The following is a 15410-nucleotide window of genomic DNA, read 5'->3' on the forward strand; positions in this document are numbered from 1 at the left end:
TTAGCTCATTGTGTGAAGGGAATGCGTCTGCCAACTCTGTTGTACTGTACTCTTCCAAGCGCTTAGTACAGTGATCTGCACACAGGAAATGCTCAATAAATACCATTGATGTTGAAAATCATTAAGCTGGGGAATCAGTATGGCCTAGTGGAAAGAGTACAGGCTTGGGAGTCAGAGGATGTGAGTTTGAATCCCAGCTCTGCCACATGTCTGCTTTGTGACCTTGGGCAATTCACTTCACTTCTCTGTGCCTATTCATTCATTCATTCATTCATTCAATCGTATTTATTGAGCGCTTACTGTGTGCACAGCACTGTACTAAGTGCTTGGAAAGTACAATTCCTACCCCAAAATGGGCTCACAGTCTAGAAGGGGGGAGACAGACAACAAAACAAAACAAGTAGAAAGGCATTGATAGCATCAATATAAATAAATAGAATTATAGATATATGCACATCATTAATAAAATAAATAGAATAATAAATACATACATATATGCACAAGTGCTGTGGGGCAGGAAGGAGGGTTGGGCAGAGGGAGGGAGTCGGGGCAATAGGGAGGGGAGGACCTCATCTGTAAAATGGGGATTGAGACTATGAGCCCCAGATGGGAGAGGGTCTGTGTCCAACCCTATTTTCTTGTTTCCATCCCAGCGCTTAGTACAGTGCCTGGCACATAGTAAGGGCTTAACAGACACCATAATTAGTATTATTATAATCAGGATGATGATAGAGTTGTTTTCGAATAGATAAGGTCTTCAAGGTAGCCACTGTCAGTGGGAAGAAGTAAACGCTCTTGGTGCAAAGCAATACGGTGCAGTGGAAAGAGCCCAATTCTGGGGTTTTTATCCCAGCTCGACCTCTGGCCCGCGTTGTGACCTTAGGAAGCTCTGTTCACCTCTCAGTGCCTCAGTTTATTACCTGGTCTTCTGGATGACCTAGGACAAGTCATGTCACCACTTTCCCCATCTGGAAAATGTGATAGGACTTGCCGACCTCCAGAGGCTGCGTCTGGATAAAATGAGTTACATGGGAGTACAACACCCAACTCCAAGGTGGCAGACACAGCTCTCTGGGCAGTGGGCAGAGTCAACGACCCGGGCCCGTCTGTCCTCTGCCGGTTGCTGTGCAAACACCAGGCACAGGGGAATGGGGCTGGAGGCCAAGCCAGGGGCTCGGGGACAGAAAGGGAACGTGCATCGAAGCCAGAGAGATTTTCACCCTTTCCCCGCCCTATTCCTGCCCTGCGGTCAGCCAATCTGGGATGGGGGGCCACCAGGCACCCGTATGCGTCCAGCCACCGGGATGGAGGTTGGAGGGAGGATTGGGTGACCCAGGGGATTCCTTCCAGGCGGGGGCAAGCGGGGCTAGGGGTGGTTGAATCGGATGGGCAGAATCACTTGGTTGGGGGCAGTGTTTGCTGTCTGGGTACTTGCCCCTCGCCAATTCCCCCTCTTCCCTTCTCCCTGCTCTCTCCTCTTTCCTTTCTCCTAGTCCACAACCCCTGGTATTATGTCTGTTCAGACGCGAGACATATAGTGGAAAGCCACATATCTTCTTCCTGGATATCCCAAATCTACCTATTCATCCCCATCTTTTTGCCTCCCTTTTCCCTTTGTTCCTGTCTTTCTACCCAGCCTTGCTAAGAGAAGCAGCGTTGCTCAGTGGAAAGAGCATGGGCTTGAGAGTCAGAAGTCGTGGGTTCTAATCCCAGCTCCGCTACTTGTCAGCTGTGTGACTTTGGGCAAGTCACTTAACTTCTCTGTGCCTCAGTTACCTCATCTGTAAAATGGGGATTAAGACTGTGAGCCCCACGTGGGACAACCTGATTATCTTGTATTTCCCCCAGTGCTTAGAACAGTGCTTGGCACATAGTAAGTGCTTAACAAATACCATTATTATTATCTGCTTTTTTCCTGTCTGTCTCTCTCTCTCTCCAGCCCTCTCTCTCTATTCTTTCTTATTTCATCGTCCAGTCCTATCTCTCTATCTTAGAGAAGCAGCGTGGCTCAGTGGAAAGAGCACGGGCTTTGGAGTCAGAGGTCATGGGTTCGAATCCCGACTCCACCTATTGTCAGCTGTGTGACTTTGGGAAAGTGACAACTTCTCTGGGCCTCAGTTCCCTCATCTGTAAAATGGGGATTAAGACTGTGAGCCCCCCGTGGGACAACCTGATCACCTTGTAATCTCCCCAACGCTTAGAACAGTGCTTTGTACAGTGTATAAGCACTTAATAAATGCCGTCATCATCATCATTTCCTGTTTTTTAAATGGTATTTGTTAAGCGCTTAGTCTGTACCAGGCACAGTACTAATCGCTGAGGTAGATACAAGCTAATCAGGTTGGACACAGTCCTTGTTCCACTTGGAGCTCACTGTCTTAATCATATTTTAACAGATGTGATAACTGAGACACTGAGAAGTGAAATAATAATAATAATAATAATAATAATAATAATGGTATTTGTTAAGCGCTTACTATGTGCTAAGCACTTTACTAAGCGCTGGGTTGGATACAAGGAATTGGGTTGGACCAGTTCCTGTCCCGTGTGAGGGTCACAGTCTCAATCCCCATTTTACGGATGAGGTAATAGTGGTACGGAGAAGTGAAGTGACTTGCTTAAGGTTACACAACAGATAAGTGGTGGATCTGGGATTAGAACCCAAGTCCTTCTGATTCCCAGGCCGGTGCTCTATTAACTAGGCTACGCTGCTTCTCAGTGTTTCCATTTCTGCCTCTCTGTCCCTGTCTCTCTGTCCAGTCCTGTCTCGCTATCCTTTTCTGTCTCCATTCATTCATTCATTCAATCGTATTTATTGAGTGCTTACTGTGTGCAGAGCACTGTACTAAGCGCTTGGGAAGTACAAGTTCGCAACATATAAAGACGGTCCCTACCCAACAGCGGGCTCACAGTCTAGAAGGGGGAGACAGCCAACAAAACAAAACATATTAACAAAATAAAATAAATAGAATCAATATGTACAAATAAAATAAATAAATAGAATAATAAATACGTACAAACATATATACATATATACAGGGCTGTGGGGAGGGGAAGGAGGTAAGGCGGGGGGATGGGGAGGGGGAGAAGGGGGAGAGGAAGTAGGGGGATCAGTCTGGGAAGGCCTCCTGGAGGAGGTGAGCTCTCAGTAGGGCTTTGAAGGGAGGGAGAGCTAGCTTGGCGGATGTGCAGAGGTAGGCTATTCCAGGCCAGGGGGATGACGTGGTCCGGGGGTCGAATGTGGGACAAGCGAGAACGAGGCACAGTGAGGAGATAAGCGGCAGAGGAGCGGAGGGTGCGGGCTGGGTCAGTCCTCCTCTGGGGATGGGCAGAAGAACCTCGGTCTCATCGGAGTGAAGTGGCACTGGAGCTTCTCCTCTGGTCCCACCCCGTGGATATGTCGAGTCCACGAGTCCATGGGGAAGCGGCATGGCTCAGTGGAAAGAGTGCGGGCTTGGGAGTCAGAGGTCATGGATTCAAATCCCGGCTCTGCCACTTTTCAGCTGTGTGACCTTGGGCAAGCCATTTAACTTCTCTGTGCCTCAGTTACCTCATCTGTAAAATGGGGATTAAGACTGTGAGCCCCAAGTGGGACAACCTGATCACCTTGTATCCCCCCAGTGCTTAGAACAGTGCTTTGCACATAGTAAGCGCTTAACAAATATAATTTCTCCCCCTTCTAGACTGTGAGCCCACTGTTGGGTAGGGACTGTCTCTATATGTTGCCAGCTTGTACTTCCCAAGCGCTTAGTACAGTGCTCTGCACACAGTAAGCGCTCAATAAATACGATTGATTGATTGATTGATTGAGTTCTGAACCCTGGTCTCGAGACACCTGAACCGGTGATCCTAAGCGTCTGACCGGGACCACATCTTTCGTGAAGATAGTCCCATGTTAGAGGAGTTTGAAGGAGTCTGCCCCCCCGCAGCATGCCACCCTGGTTCCAGTCTTAGGTGCTTAGGTGCTATTCCTGTCTCTCTGTCTGTCTCTGCTTCTATTCCTGTCTCTCTTTCTGTCTCTGTTTCTATTCCTGTCTCTCTGTCTGTCTCTGCTTCTATTCCTGCCTCTCTGTCCAGCCCTGTCTCTCTGTCCAGTCTCCCTCTCCCTGTTCATCCCTGTCTCTCTATCCTTTCCTGTTTGTATTCCTGTCTCCCCGTCCAGCCCTCTCTCTCTGTCCTTGTCTCTCTATCCAACCCTTTCTCTCTAGTCTTTCCGTCTGTATTCCTTTCTCTCTGTCTGACCCTACCTCTCTGTCCGATCCTGTATCTGTGCTTGTCTGTCCCCTCCCTGGGTCTTTCTGTTTTTGTTTGTATTTTCTCTCTTTCAGTACCTTTTCAGGTCTCTGTCTCTGTCCTATGCTCCCTTTCTTTCATCCCGTCTCTCTGGCTCTCTTTTTTCTTGCCTTCTCTCTTCTTTCCGATTTTGTCTCTCAGAATGCCCCCCCCCCAGCCCTGGGGCTACAGACACCCCTCTGCCCCTCCCCCCCCTTCTACACCCCTTCATCCCTCCCCCACTCCCACCCAGGGGCTGGAGATCCTACCCACTCCCAGCCACCAACCTGTATCCCTCCGATCCCTCGGCCCACTTCCAGCACTGCACCCCCCAGCAGGACACCCCACTTCTCAGAACACCCCAACCCCAGCTCCAAGCCCAGGCCCCCCATCTCTGCCCCGTGCCTCCCCCTTACCCCAGTGCTGGCCAGTCCGAACCCCCCCGCCCCGGGTGGGTGGCCTCTCCCCCATTTCCATAATTCCCCGGGCTCTGGTTAGGTGCAGCCCTATTCTGAGCCCCCCGCCCTCCCCGCCCCCCTCTCCATCCACATCCTCTGGGGGTCTGCAGAGAATACCCTCCGTCTGTTTTCGCAGCTCCGCTTTTTGATCGGAAGGATCGGTCCCCGCGGCGGCTGCCGCTGCAGTGTCTCTGCCTTCGATCGTTTCACCGGATTTCCGCGGTTGGGAGGGGGGCGACGGCGGAGCCGGTGATGGGCCCGTGTTCAAACAATCCCCTGCGCCTCCTGAATCTCCCGCGTCTCTCCGGCAGAAATCGAGTCCTTCCAGGGCTGACCCCAAAGCTCCGAGTTCGAATCCTCCCGCCTCCCCCTGTGTCCTCCCCCAGCAGCTCTGAGGCCCCTTCTCCTAACCTCTCCCTCTGTCCATCGGGGACCAGGCTCTTTTCCTCGAAGCAGTGATTCCCGGCACGGTGTGACTGAAAGAGTGAGCCAACCTTTCTGGACTATCATTTCCACAGCCCCCAGGGGGGTCTTCCATAACCCCAGTCCACCAGCGCCCCAAACCCCCACCCTTCAGACTCTAAGTCCAACAGCTCCTAGCCTCCCCACCCGCCAACACCCCCCCAGTCCACCAATCCCCAACCTATTTACCACCAGACCCTCATTCCACCAACCCCCCGACCACCCATCCTGCGGACCCCTAGTCCACCTGCCGTGCAGTGCCCCGGCTCCCTGCCCTCCAAATCACCTCTGCCCCCGTTCTCCGTCCTGCCTGTCTGTTATGCATCAGCTGTGTGACTTTGGCAAGTCACTTAACTTCTCTGTGCCTCAGTTACCTCAACTGTAAAATGGGGATTAAGACTGTGAGCCCCCCGTGGGACAACCTGATCACCTTGTAACCTCCCCAGGGCTTAGAACAGTGCTTTGCACATAGTAAGAGCTTTATAAATGCCATCATTATTATTATTATGCATCCTGCCTGCCTTGCTCAGAAGGCGCCCCCTCCCACCACTTCCCCAGACCCCCACCCCGCGGGCCTGCAGTGAATGCAAAGTGTGTCAAGGGAGGAGGCACGGACCCTCCCCCGCCACCATGCAGACCCCCGCCCCAATCCGAACCCCCCTTAACAAATGTCATAATAATAAGGATTGTTATTATTATAGTTCTCCGCAGGCCAGTCCCTCTTTCCCGTGCGATACCACTGTCCCACCTCCAGCTGGTCGCAGGGGTGCATGATCCTCGAAAAACCACCAGAGGGCGTGCATGCCCCCCATGGCCCTGCCACTCAATATCGAGCCTGCCCCAAACTCCTAGGGTGGGACACACACACACACACACACACACACACACACACACACACACACACACACACACACACACACACACACACACACACACACACACACACACACACACACACACACACACACACACACACACACACACACACACACACACACACCACGCCAGGCTCCCCTACAGGGGTTGAAGCCAGATAAGAAGGAGGCTGCAGCCACCTCCTCCAAATTTATCTTTTTTTAAAACCAGAATTTTTCTCAAAGTGAAGAAACAGCCAGGGAATGCCATCGCCCCCCTCCTCCCCACCCAGGCTCCGGCCGCGGGCAGCTCTGGCCCCGTCTCCCTCGGGCCTATGGGTGGAGAGAGATGGAACTGGTCAGAGTGGGGCCCTCGGGGGTCATTGCATCAATGCCCAAGTCTGTGACCCCCAGTCCGAAGTTCCAACGAAGGAGTCTGATGTTCCCTGGTCTCCCCCCAACTCCCATTGCTGCGATGCCTGCGTTCCTCCATCAGGTTGACCTAGAAGCAGCATCGCGTAGTGGATAGAGCACGGGCCTGGGTGTCAGAAGGTCATGGGTTCTAATCCTGGCTCCACCACTTGTCTGCTGTGTTACCTTGGGTAAGTCACTTCACTTCTCTGGGCTTCAGTTACCACATCTGTAAAATGGGGATTGAGGTTGTGAGCCCCATGTGGAAAGGGACTGTGTCCACCCCAATTTACTTGAATCCAGCCCAGTGCTTAGTACAGTTCCTGGCACATAGTAAGCTCTTAATAAATACCGTAATTGTTGTTAATCCCTCCCGTTGCAGCACCGGTCCTGTCCCTCTCACTCTGACCACTGTCCTCTCCCCTGAGGATGACCTTTTGGACCCCTTCTGCCCTCAGCCTTCTCTTTACTAAGCGCAGTCACCCCTACTCCCTGCGCAGAGGCCAGCGGGACCCCGGCCCCGTACCTAGTGGGAGGCAGGCCCCAGGCCCCCCGGATCCCCCCGCGGTGGTATATACAGCGTCGGCGGCTCTGTGGACGGTTCCACCCGGCCGGCCTCGGGAGCTGCGAGGTCAGCGACTGGACCTTCTGGCCCTGCTGGGTGCCGGGGTAAAGGGGCAGAGAGAGAGATGGGCAGCAGCGTGAGGCAAGGAGGAGGGGGAGAGGGAGGGGAAGGAGAGAGGGGCATGCGGCTGGAAAGGGGAGAGGGGCGCAAAGAGGATGTACCTCTCCTAACCCTCTGCCCTTTCCCCTCTGTCGCTCAGCCCACCCGGCCCTTTCCGGCCAGTCCACTGCTCCCGAGATGGGGCTTCGTGTTGCCCCTACCTTTGGCCGCCGTCCCGGCAGGGTTGAGCCTCGTCTCGGCGTCCGTAAAAGCGTCTTGGCCGGGGGGATCCGGGACCACGGCCGCTGGATCCCACTTCCCCCGACCACCTGGGGCCGTGGCGCCCCCCGCTGCCGCCCCCTCCTCTTGTTCGTCCTGCTGCTGGCACAGGTGATGCTCGACCATCAGCTGAAGCTCTGGGGCGGGTTACAGGGAGGGTGGGCTCCTCCCCACACCAAGCCCGCGGCCCTGGACCCACCCTGTCTCCCATCCCTGAGGGACAAACGGAACGCCAGCTCTCGCAGGCGGGGAAGGCAGTCCGGTCCCTTCTAGGAATGGAGAGACCATCGTGTCCATCCCCCTGCCTCGGTGAAGGCCTCCCCTCACGAAAAGATGGGTCGGTGGGGGGGAGGGGCGGTGAGTGGGGAAACGGGGAGGCCACGCATCACCGACCTTTCATAGTGGGCGTGGTCCGCGTGACCTTCTTCCGCTGCCGCGGGGACATTGTGAGAGTCGACTGGAATGAGACGGAATTTGGGCCCCGCAGCTTCTCACGAACCCCAACCCTTCCCTCCCTCCCACTGCAGAGTGGGGCTGCGACGATGGGCTGGTGGGAGGGTACATTTCCCCGATCACCCTAAATGGATCCAGGAGTAGGGTGCATAGAAGAGTTAGAGGTGAGCCCCTGGGATGCAAGTACTCATGTCTACTAGCTGTACTACACTCCCCAAGCGCTTATAACAGTGCTTGTCACGCTATAGGCGCTCAGTAAATGCTACACAGTGAAAATGAGAAGAAGGAGAAGGGAGGAAAGGGGAGGACATCATTTCCGTCCGCTCACCTTGAGCAGGGGGTTGGCGACGCGGTCTTCATCGATTTCTGCGAAGGGGTGAGAGGAAGAGAGAGAGGGAGAGGGAGACTCTGGGATCTCGCTTTCACAAGCCCCAGTCCTGCTTCTCGGGCCGCCCGAGGTCCGGGGAAAATCCGGACTCAGATGTTCAGGTAGCAGCACGTTAATCTTGTATGGTCGCCAGGGCAACGAGCTGGAAACCCAAGCTTCCTGAATCCCCCTCCCCATCTCGAGCGCCGCGGCTCTCTCTGGGCCAAACGAGAGCGGGGGAGTGGGTTGGGGGAGCCGAGGGGAAGAATTGTGGAGGTGGGTGGGGGACTGAGCCAGCTTCCCTCCCCTACTCTCGCCTCTCTCCGCCCGCTCACTGCAGCTGCCACCGCCTCTCAAATGCCGGGAGCGTCTCTGTTGCCGGGGAAACTAATAGGTCGTTGCCAGGACAACCAGCTCTCGGTTGACCACCCCCGTCCTCCAGGGTCCCGAGTGAGGGCTCTCCCCATCCTTACCAGTATCCTGGGACCCCGCTCTCCCCCTCCCCCGTCACCCCCCACCCAGGAGATCAGAGCATCTTGATTCCCGCAGCTGGAGAGAGCACCTCCCCTGTGCCCCGCCCCCCATCCCCATTAATAATAATAATAGTAATGATATTTGTTAAGCGCTTACTATGTACGAAGCACTGTTCTAAGCACTTGGGAGATACAAAGTAATCAGGTTGTCCCACGTGGGGCTCACAGTCTTAAACCCCATTTTACAAATGAGGGAACTGAGGCCCAGAGAAGTTAAGTGGGTTGCCCAAGGTCACACAGCTGACAAGTGGCAGAGTTGGGATTCGAACCCATGACCGCTGACTCCCAAGCCCGTGCTCTTTTCACTGAGCCACGCTGCAGTACAGGCCCCTGGCCCTTTAAGGGTTTTCCTTCGGGGGTGAGGTGCATGATGGGGGGGATTAAGGCAATGAAGGTCCCTCCCCAAATATGGAAGAGGGAGTTGGAATAAGAGGTGGGATTTTTAGCGCTGGTGGTACTTGGAGATTCCAGCGCTTAGACCAGTGCTTAGCATATAATAAGCGCTTAACAAATACCATAATAATAATTATTATTACTATTCCTGGTCCAGGCCCAGGTGAAGGTCAGGGGGCTGGGTTGGGGGTGGGGGGCAGGAAGAGGGCTGAGAAGACCCGGGGAGGGACTCACCTGGAGACGAGGGGTCACTGGTCAGCACCAGGGTGGCTGGGGTCGGCCGGCGTCTGCGGATCTGCAGTGCGGGGAGGGAAGAAGAGGGAGGAAGGGAGTGGCCGACAATGACAGTACAAAGCAATGCCCTAAGCGTGAGCCCCTTCGCCCGGTGACACTCAGGCACCCTGGGAGTGGGGGTTGGGGGTGGGGGTATCGTGGCTGGGGATAGGTGGGGGGAGCAGGCTGGCAGGCCCCATGGAGCTAACCGGGCCAGTAGAGCCGATATATGGTCTCTGTGGCCCACCCAACCTGGCCAGGGGGACTGTGAGCAAGGCAGGGTGTGTGTGTGTGTGTGGAGGTGGGGAGGGATGTCCAAATCTAACAGCTCGGGGAGAAGAGGGTACTTTTTGATCATCGTCATCATCATCGTTATTATTAAAGAAGCAGCTTGACCTAGTAGACAGAGCGTGAACCTGGAAGTCAGTAGGTTTGGGGTTTTAGTCCCAGCTGCGCCACTTGTTTTACTGTGTGACCTTGGGTAAGTCATTTAACTTCTCTGGGCCTCAGTTGCCGCATCTGTAAAATGGGGATTAATAATAATAATAATAATAATGGTATTTACTCTGAGCCCCATGTGGGACTTGGACTGTTTCCAAACTGATTAGCTTATATCTACCCCAGCGTCTGGCACTTAGTAAGCACTTAACAAATACCATTATTATTAATGGTATTTGTTAAGCACTTACTATGTGCCAAGCACTATTCTGAGTGTTGAGGTAGCTACAAGGTAAGCAGGTTGTCCCATGTGGGGGTCACAGTCTTAAGCCTACCACGATTATTTTCTATTATTATATTCGTTATTATTATTATTAAAAATGGTATTTGTTAAGCGCTTACTATGTGCCAAACACTATTGTAAGAGCTGGGGTAGATACAAGATAATTAGGTTGGACACAGTCCCTATCCCACATTGGGCCCACAGTCTAAGTAGGAGAGGCAGGTGGAAGTCCCCTGCGGCTCTCCACGCCCCATAGCCCCAGCGGCTCCTGGAAATAACCCAGGGACACAGGACCGAGGTCTCTCCCTTGCCCCCCACCCCCACCCCCTCCCCTCACATGGAGACCACCCCCCACCTGGGCCACTGAACGCGACATCAGTCCACAAAACCCGACCCAGCCTTATCCCACGCAGCAAAACAGGGCACCTTCTATAATTACAGCCCAGCTCCTCCCCAGCCCCAACACCATCCGCACAACTCCGTGCCCCACCCCGGCTACCAGCGCAGTTAGCAGACATGATTCTTGCCTTCCAGGAGTTTACAGTTTAGTAGGGGAGACCAACATTAAAATAAATTACAGATGGGAGTAGGGGGGAAGGGGATATGAACATGATAATATTAATTGTGGTATTTAAGTGTTTACTATGAGCCAAACACTGTATTAAGCGACATGAGTTAGTGTTTAAGTAACGGGCTGTATAAAATATGGAAATAAATACTCCAGATACGCCCCCTTTCCTCCCCAACTCTCTGTATTTATTATTATTATTATTATCATTACATCTGGAATAATACAAGCTAATCATGTCGGAAAATGCCCCTGTCCCACATGGGGGTCACAGTCTAAGTAGGAGGGAGAAAAGACATTGAATTTCTATTTTACAGGTGAGGAAACTGAGACACAGAGAAGTTAAGTGACTTCCCCAAGGTCACACAGAAGGTCAGTATTAGAATTCAGCTCCTCTGACTGCCAGGCTCATGCTCTTTCTAGCATGCCACACTGCTCCTCTATTGTTTCTTTTCTTTTAGGTCCCATCTGATTGTATTCCAACTTCGACCCAGAGTGCCTCTTTTCGTCTGATGGTTTGATTTCATCCTGGCCAAGGGATGTTGGCCTTAATGCCTCCACCTAGCCCCGCGGACAAGCCAGGGAAGCTTCAGAGTCGGGGCCACCAGACTCCCTATATAACACTCCCCTCGACTTCCAAAGCTCATCCCATCCATCCCCCTGCCTCTAAACTGCCCCTCCCCTTCGACCGCCCAGTCACAGGAGGAGATCCCTAGTCTCTTGGGGGGGACCTTCCGCCGCCCCCTGCTAGCCACAAAGTCCTCCTGCATATCTAACCTACATCCTTCGTGCTGCAAGGGCTGTCCCAAATCTTCTGGTCCTGGCTTCTGACAGCCCAGTTGGCCTCTACCCCACCTGCACCCTACCCCCACCTCCTACCTCCTACCCCTCCCTCTCCAGAGATGTGAAATTAGTCAACTTCTCCTCCACCCCATCCAGGTTTGGCTACAAAACCTCTTCCAGACCTCAGGCTCAGCTCCCTCAATCATTCATTCATTCATTCATTCATTCAATCGTATTTATTGAGTGCTTACTGTGTGCAGAGCACTGTACTAAAGCGCTTGAATCCGGCTCCCGACCTTCGACCTGACCCCTCTCCGGCCCTGACCCTTGCTCTGAGTCGTCGCTGTCCACCCCAGGTGCTGCCCTGACTGTGGTCCCTTCGATTGCTCTTCCGCCCTGCTTCTGCCTGCAGATCAATGACCAGAAAACTGGAGGCCCTTCCAGGGAGAGGGCGCAGGGATAAGAAGAGCCTAGTTGAATTTGCATCATTTTCGGTAAAAACCCTACAAATTAGACACAAATCTTCCCAAGGGAACCGCAGTCCAGCATCCTGCCACTGAACCTCCTGGAGAGGCGACGATGGGCGTGGTGATGGAGAGCTCCCGGGGCTTGACACGAACATGCAGATGACACGCAAATTGTCGGGCAAATTCACCAGTTTGGATTCACGAGTTCGGCCACTCCGTGGACCTGGTCAACCCCGGCGTTTGGCTTCAGAAATGCCTACTCTCCCCGTAATTGCTTTAATTTTCATGAAGTAGCCGACTGCCTGCCACCATCCCCACCCTTGCACATGCTCCCTGCATATCCCCTTTGTCTGAGTCCTGGGGAAGCGGCACTGCCTTCGAGCTGTTGATAAAGTTTGGGTTGTAAAAGTATGTCGAAGGGCCTCCTGGGAAACGTAGTTCTGCCGCCTCCAACCTCACTTCTTCACCCCCTTTCCCCAAGATCAGGGTACCCAAGAAAGGTTTGGGTCACTCCAGCACCCAAGCGATCAGGGGCAGGTACCGCGGGTTGGGAGGACAGGCAAAAGGAGTTGGTATTTTTCCTTCTGGAGAAGCGAAGGCTGAGAGAGGGAGGGAAACCGATCGGGTTTCTACGAAGTGTCATTCCCCGGGCAACGGAGACGGGCTGCTTTCCGATATCACTAGAGAACTTGCTCCAGCCCCTGCAGCAAGTTGGATTACTATTAGATTCTGGATTGGGCAGGGGTGAGAGACTTCCAGAGGAGTGGGGAGAGTGGGCGGTGGAAGGGTGCGGAGAGTGTCATGGCACGGAGGCCGAAGATGAGGTGGGAGATGGGGGATGGGGTGCGGGGGATGAGGAGGCAGGCCAGAGACATCTCTTCACGTGAGGACCTTTCTTTCCCCGGGCGGACTGGCAGCACCATCTGTTTGACACAACCGCTCAAGGACGTTGGGATGCAGGGTATGTGTGAGCGCACGTACACGTGAGTGTGGGTCTGCATGCGTGTCCCGCTGAAGGCCCATGTGATGGCATGTGTGGGTATTCAAGTGGGTGAATATGTGTGCATGGTTGTGAGAGTATCCGCGTGTGTATGTGTATTTGTGTGGGTGTGTGTGTGAGGGAGCAGGCGGGAGAGGGTATGTATGCTACTGTATGTCGTGGGGATATTGGTGTAGTCAGGTGAGTGTATGTATGATATAGTACATCAGAGAGTTTTTGAGCACAGACAGGTGAGTGTGTGTATATTGGAATATGTTGTGGGAGGTGTCTGAGGTGATGTCAGGCCATCGGTAGGGAGTGATTCCCTATTCCCCAAATGCTTGTACCGTTCCTGCATTAGCAGGGATTGAGGGCAGACCTAGGATGGACTTTCAGGTGGTGTGGCTGGGAAGTTGAGGCCCAGTTAGAGGGCAAAGGGGAGAGGGAGCAAGGAAGAGGCCGGGCATCCCCCAGCATCCGAGTTCCTCCGGTCCCGACTCCAAGGTGCCTTCACCACGTGCCCTCACCCCTGCCTGCCGCCCTCCTGCCCCGACGAAATCAGAGCCTCGGTCCTCAGCCGGGCCCGGGGCTGGTCCTCCATTCTCCTCTTTGCTCTCTCTTCCGTCCCCATCTTTCCTCCGGGAGGAAATTCAGGCGTGAGCTCAGGACCTGATTCAGAGACCCCTGGAGGAGATGGGGAAGGGGCCGGGAAGTGCCACGCCCCTTGAACCCCGACCTCTGACCCTCGGCCGACACCGCACCCTACCCGGGGGCTGGGGACGGGGGGCTGGGGGCGGAGGGAAGGGAGAGGGGGGCGGGACGTCTGTCCTTAGACTGGCAGGTTGCTCAGAGCTAAAAATAGCCCAGGGGCGGGGAGCGAGGGGAGGGAACCTGAAGCCCCTCACCCACCCGCTCAGGAGGAGACCCCCGTCTCCCGCCCAAACGCTCTTCCAGAGGAGCTCGACCCCCCCGGGGAGAGGCTTCTCGGAAGGACCCAGGAATCAGGCCCTAGACTCCCCTCCCTCCGAGCTACCTCCTTTCCAACTGCCCCCGAATCCCCCCAACTGCAGCCGGGCCTCCGCCCCCATTCTCTCCTCCGCCCCACTCCCCAGATGGTCCTTTCGCAACGGGAACGCCCCTCCCCCGACCCCAGCCCCGCTCCTGCCTCCCCTAAGACCCCCCCGTCCCCTCTCCTGCCCCCGACTCGTAGCCCCGGTTTCATTGTAACCGCGAACCCACAGCTCTACAATGACCGGGAAGCCGCAAAGGCTGCTCCACCCCTAGCCCACCCCGGTCCCTCCATAGCTGGGGGAGGGGAGGGGTGTTGGGGAGATGGCGGGGAGGGGTCTGGGGATGGGGGTGGTGAGGGCGTTGGGTCCCTTCGAAGCAGCGAGTTTGGGGCGGCGGTGACTTTCCTCTGCTTGCGAAGGAGCCGGTCCCTGGGGTCCCCATTCTGTCCCCCCAAGCCCTCTCCTTCCAGGTGCAGACCTGGCCAGCGTGACCCCCCTCCCGGTCTCCCCGGCTTCGGCCCCCTCTCCCCCAAACCTGCTCGGCCGCCTCGGGGTCCAGATGAGGCTCCAGGAGGGGGACGGTGAACTGGATCCGGCGGGGGCTGCCGTCCGGCTCCATGACTTGGGGGGGGGGAGGAAGGGGGCGGCGGGACGCCTGGGTCCCTGCGGCTGAGCGTGCTGGGCCTGGCGGGGGAGGGGAGAGGAGGGGGACACGGTCCCGGGGTTCGCACGGTTGCCGCCGCCTCTCCCGCTTGCACTCCCCGTCTCCCCTTCTCCCTGCCCTCCCCTCCCGGCTCCAGCACCGCCGCCTCGGCGGCTCCGATTGGCTCCGGCTCTCGGCTTTCCCCCCCGCTCGGGAGGGTAGGGGTTAACCCCTCCGGCGCCGGGGCGAAAGGGGGGCGGTTCCTGGTTTTCCCCAAGCCCGGGACCCGGGTGAGTTTGTCACCCCGGAGCCCCCCGTCGGACCTGAACTTTTTGTTTGATAGTCTTCGTTAATCTCTTACTGTGTGTGAAGCACTGTTCTAAGCGCTTGGGGTAGATACAAGTTTATTAGGTTGGACATAGTTCCCGTCCCACCTGGGGTTTACAGTTTATGTAGGAGGGAGTAGGATTTAATCTCCATTCTACGGTCCAGGAAACAGGCACAGAGAATGAAGCTATTGATGATATTGTCTACTTGTTTTGTTTTCTTGTCTGTCTCCCCTCTTCTTGACTGTGAGCCCGTTGTTGGCTAGGGATTGTCTCTATTTGTTGCCTAATTGTACTTTTCAAGGCTTAGTACAGTGCTCTGCACACGAGTGCTCAATAAATACGATTGAATGAATAACAATAATAATAATAATAATGGGACTTGTTGTGCACTTACTATGTGTCAAACACTGTTCTAAACTCTGGAGTAGATTCAAGTGAATCGGGTTCGACACAGTCCGTCTCTCAAGAGGCTCACGTTCTTAATCCCCATT

General features: G+C 54.8%; 1 protein-coding gene across 7 annotated transcripts in view; it reads right to left on the bottom strand.

Annotated features, from left to right (window-relative positions):
- The window catches only part of PPP1R1A (protein phosphatase 1 regulatory inhibitor subunit 1A), a 40812-nt gene extending 26111 nt beyond the window's left edge, over nt 1-14701 (bottom strand). Inside the window, exons 1-7 of one of the 7 annotated variants that reach the window (XM_038753258.1) lie at nt 14483-14700; nt 9381-9441; nt 8182-8219; nt 7794-7857; nt 7343-7537; nt 6984-7111; nt 6251-6686 (exon numbers count right to left, since the gene is read on the bottom strand). In XM_038753258.1, the coding sequence (XP_038609186.1) occupies nt 6984-7111; nt 7343-7537; nt 7794-7857; nt 8182-8219; nt 9381-9441; nt 14483-14566 (570 nt within the window). In that variant the 5' untranslated portion in view covers nt 14567-14700 and the 3' untranslated portion in view covers nt 6251-6686. Of the gene's footprint in view, nt 1-6250; nt 6687-6983; nt 7115-7342; nt 7538-7793; nt 7858-8181; nt 8508-9380; nt 9442-14482 lie in introns of those variants that run through there. The other 6 variants (XM_038753257.1, XM_038753255.1, XM_038753256.1 and 3 more) reach the window with 6 other exon arrangements.
- Between the last annotated feature and the right edge of the window lie 709 nt (nt 14702-15410).

Source organism: Tachyglossus aculeatus, chromosome 10, assembly GCF_015852505.1.
Source record: "Tachyglossus aculeatus isolate mTacAcu1 chromosome 10, mTacAcu1.pri, whole genome shotgun sequence".
Classification (NCBI taxonomy): Eukaryota; Metazoa; Chordata; class Mammalia; order Monotremata; family Tachyglossidae; genus Tachyglossus; species Tachyglossus aculeatus.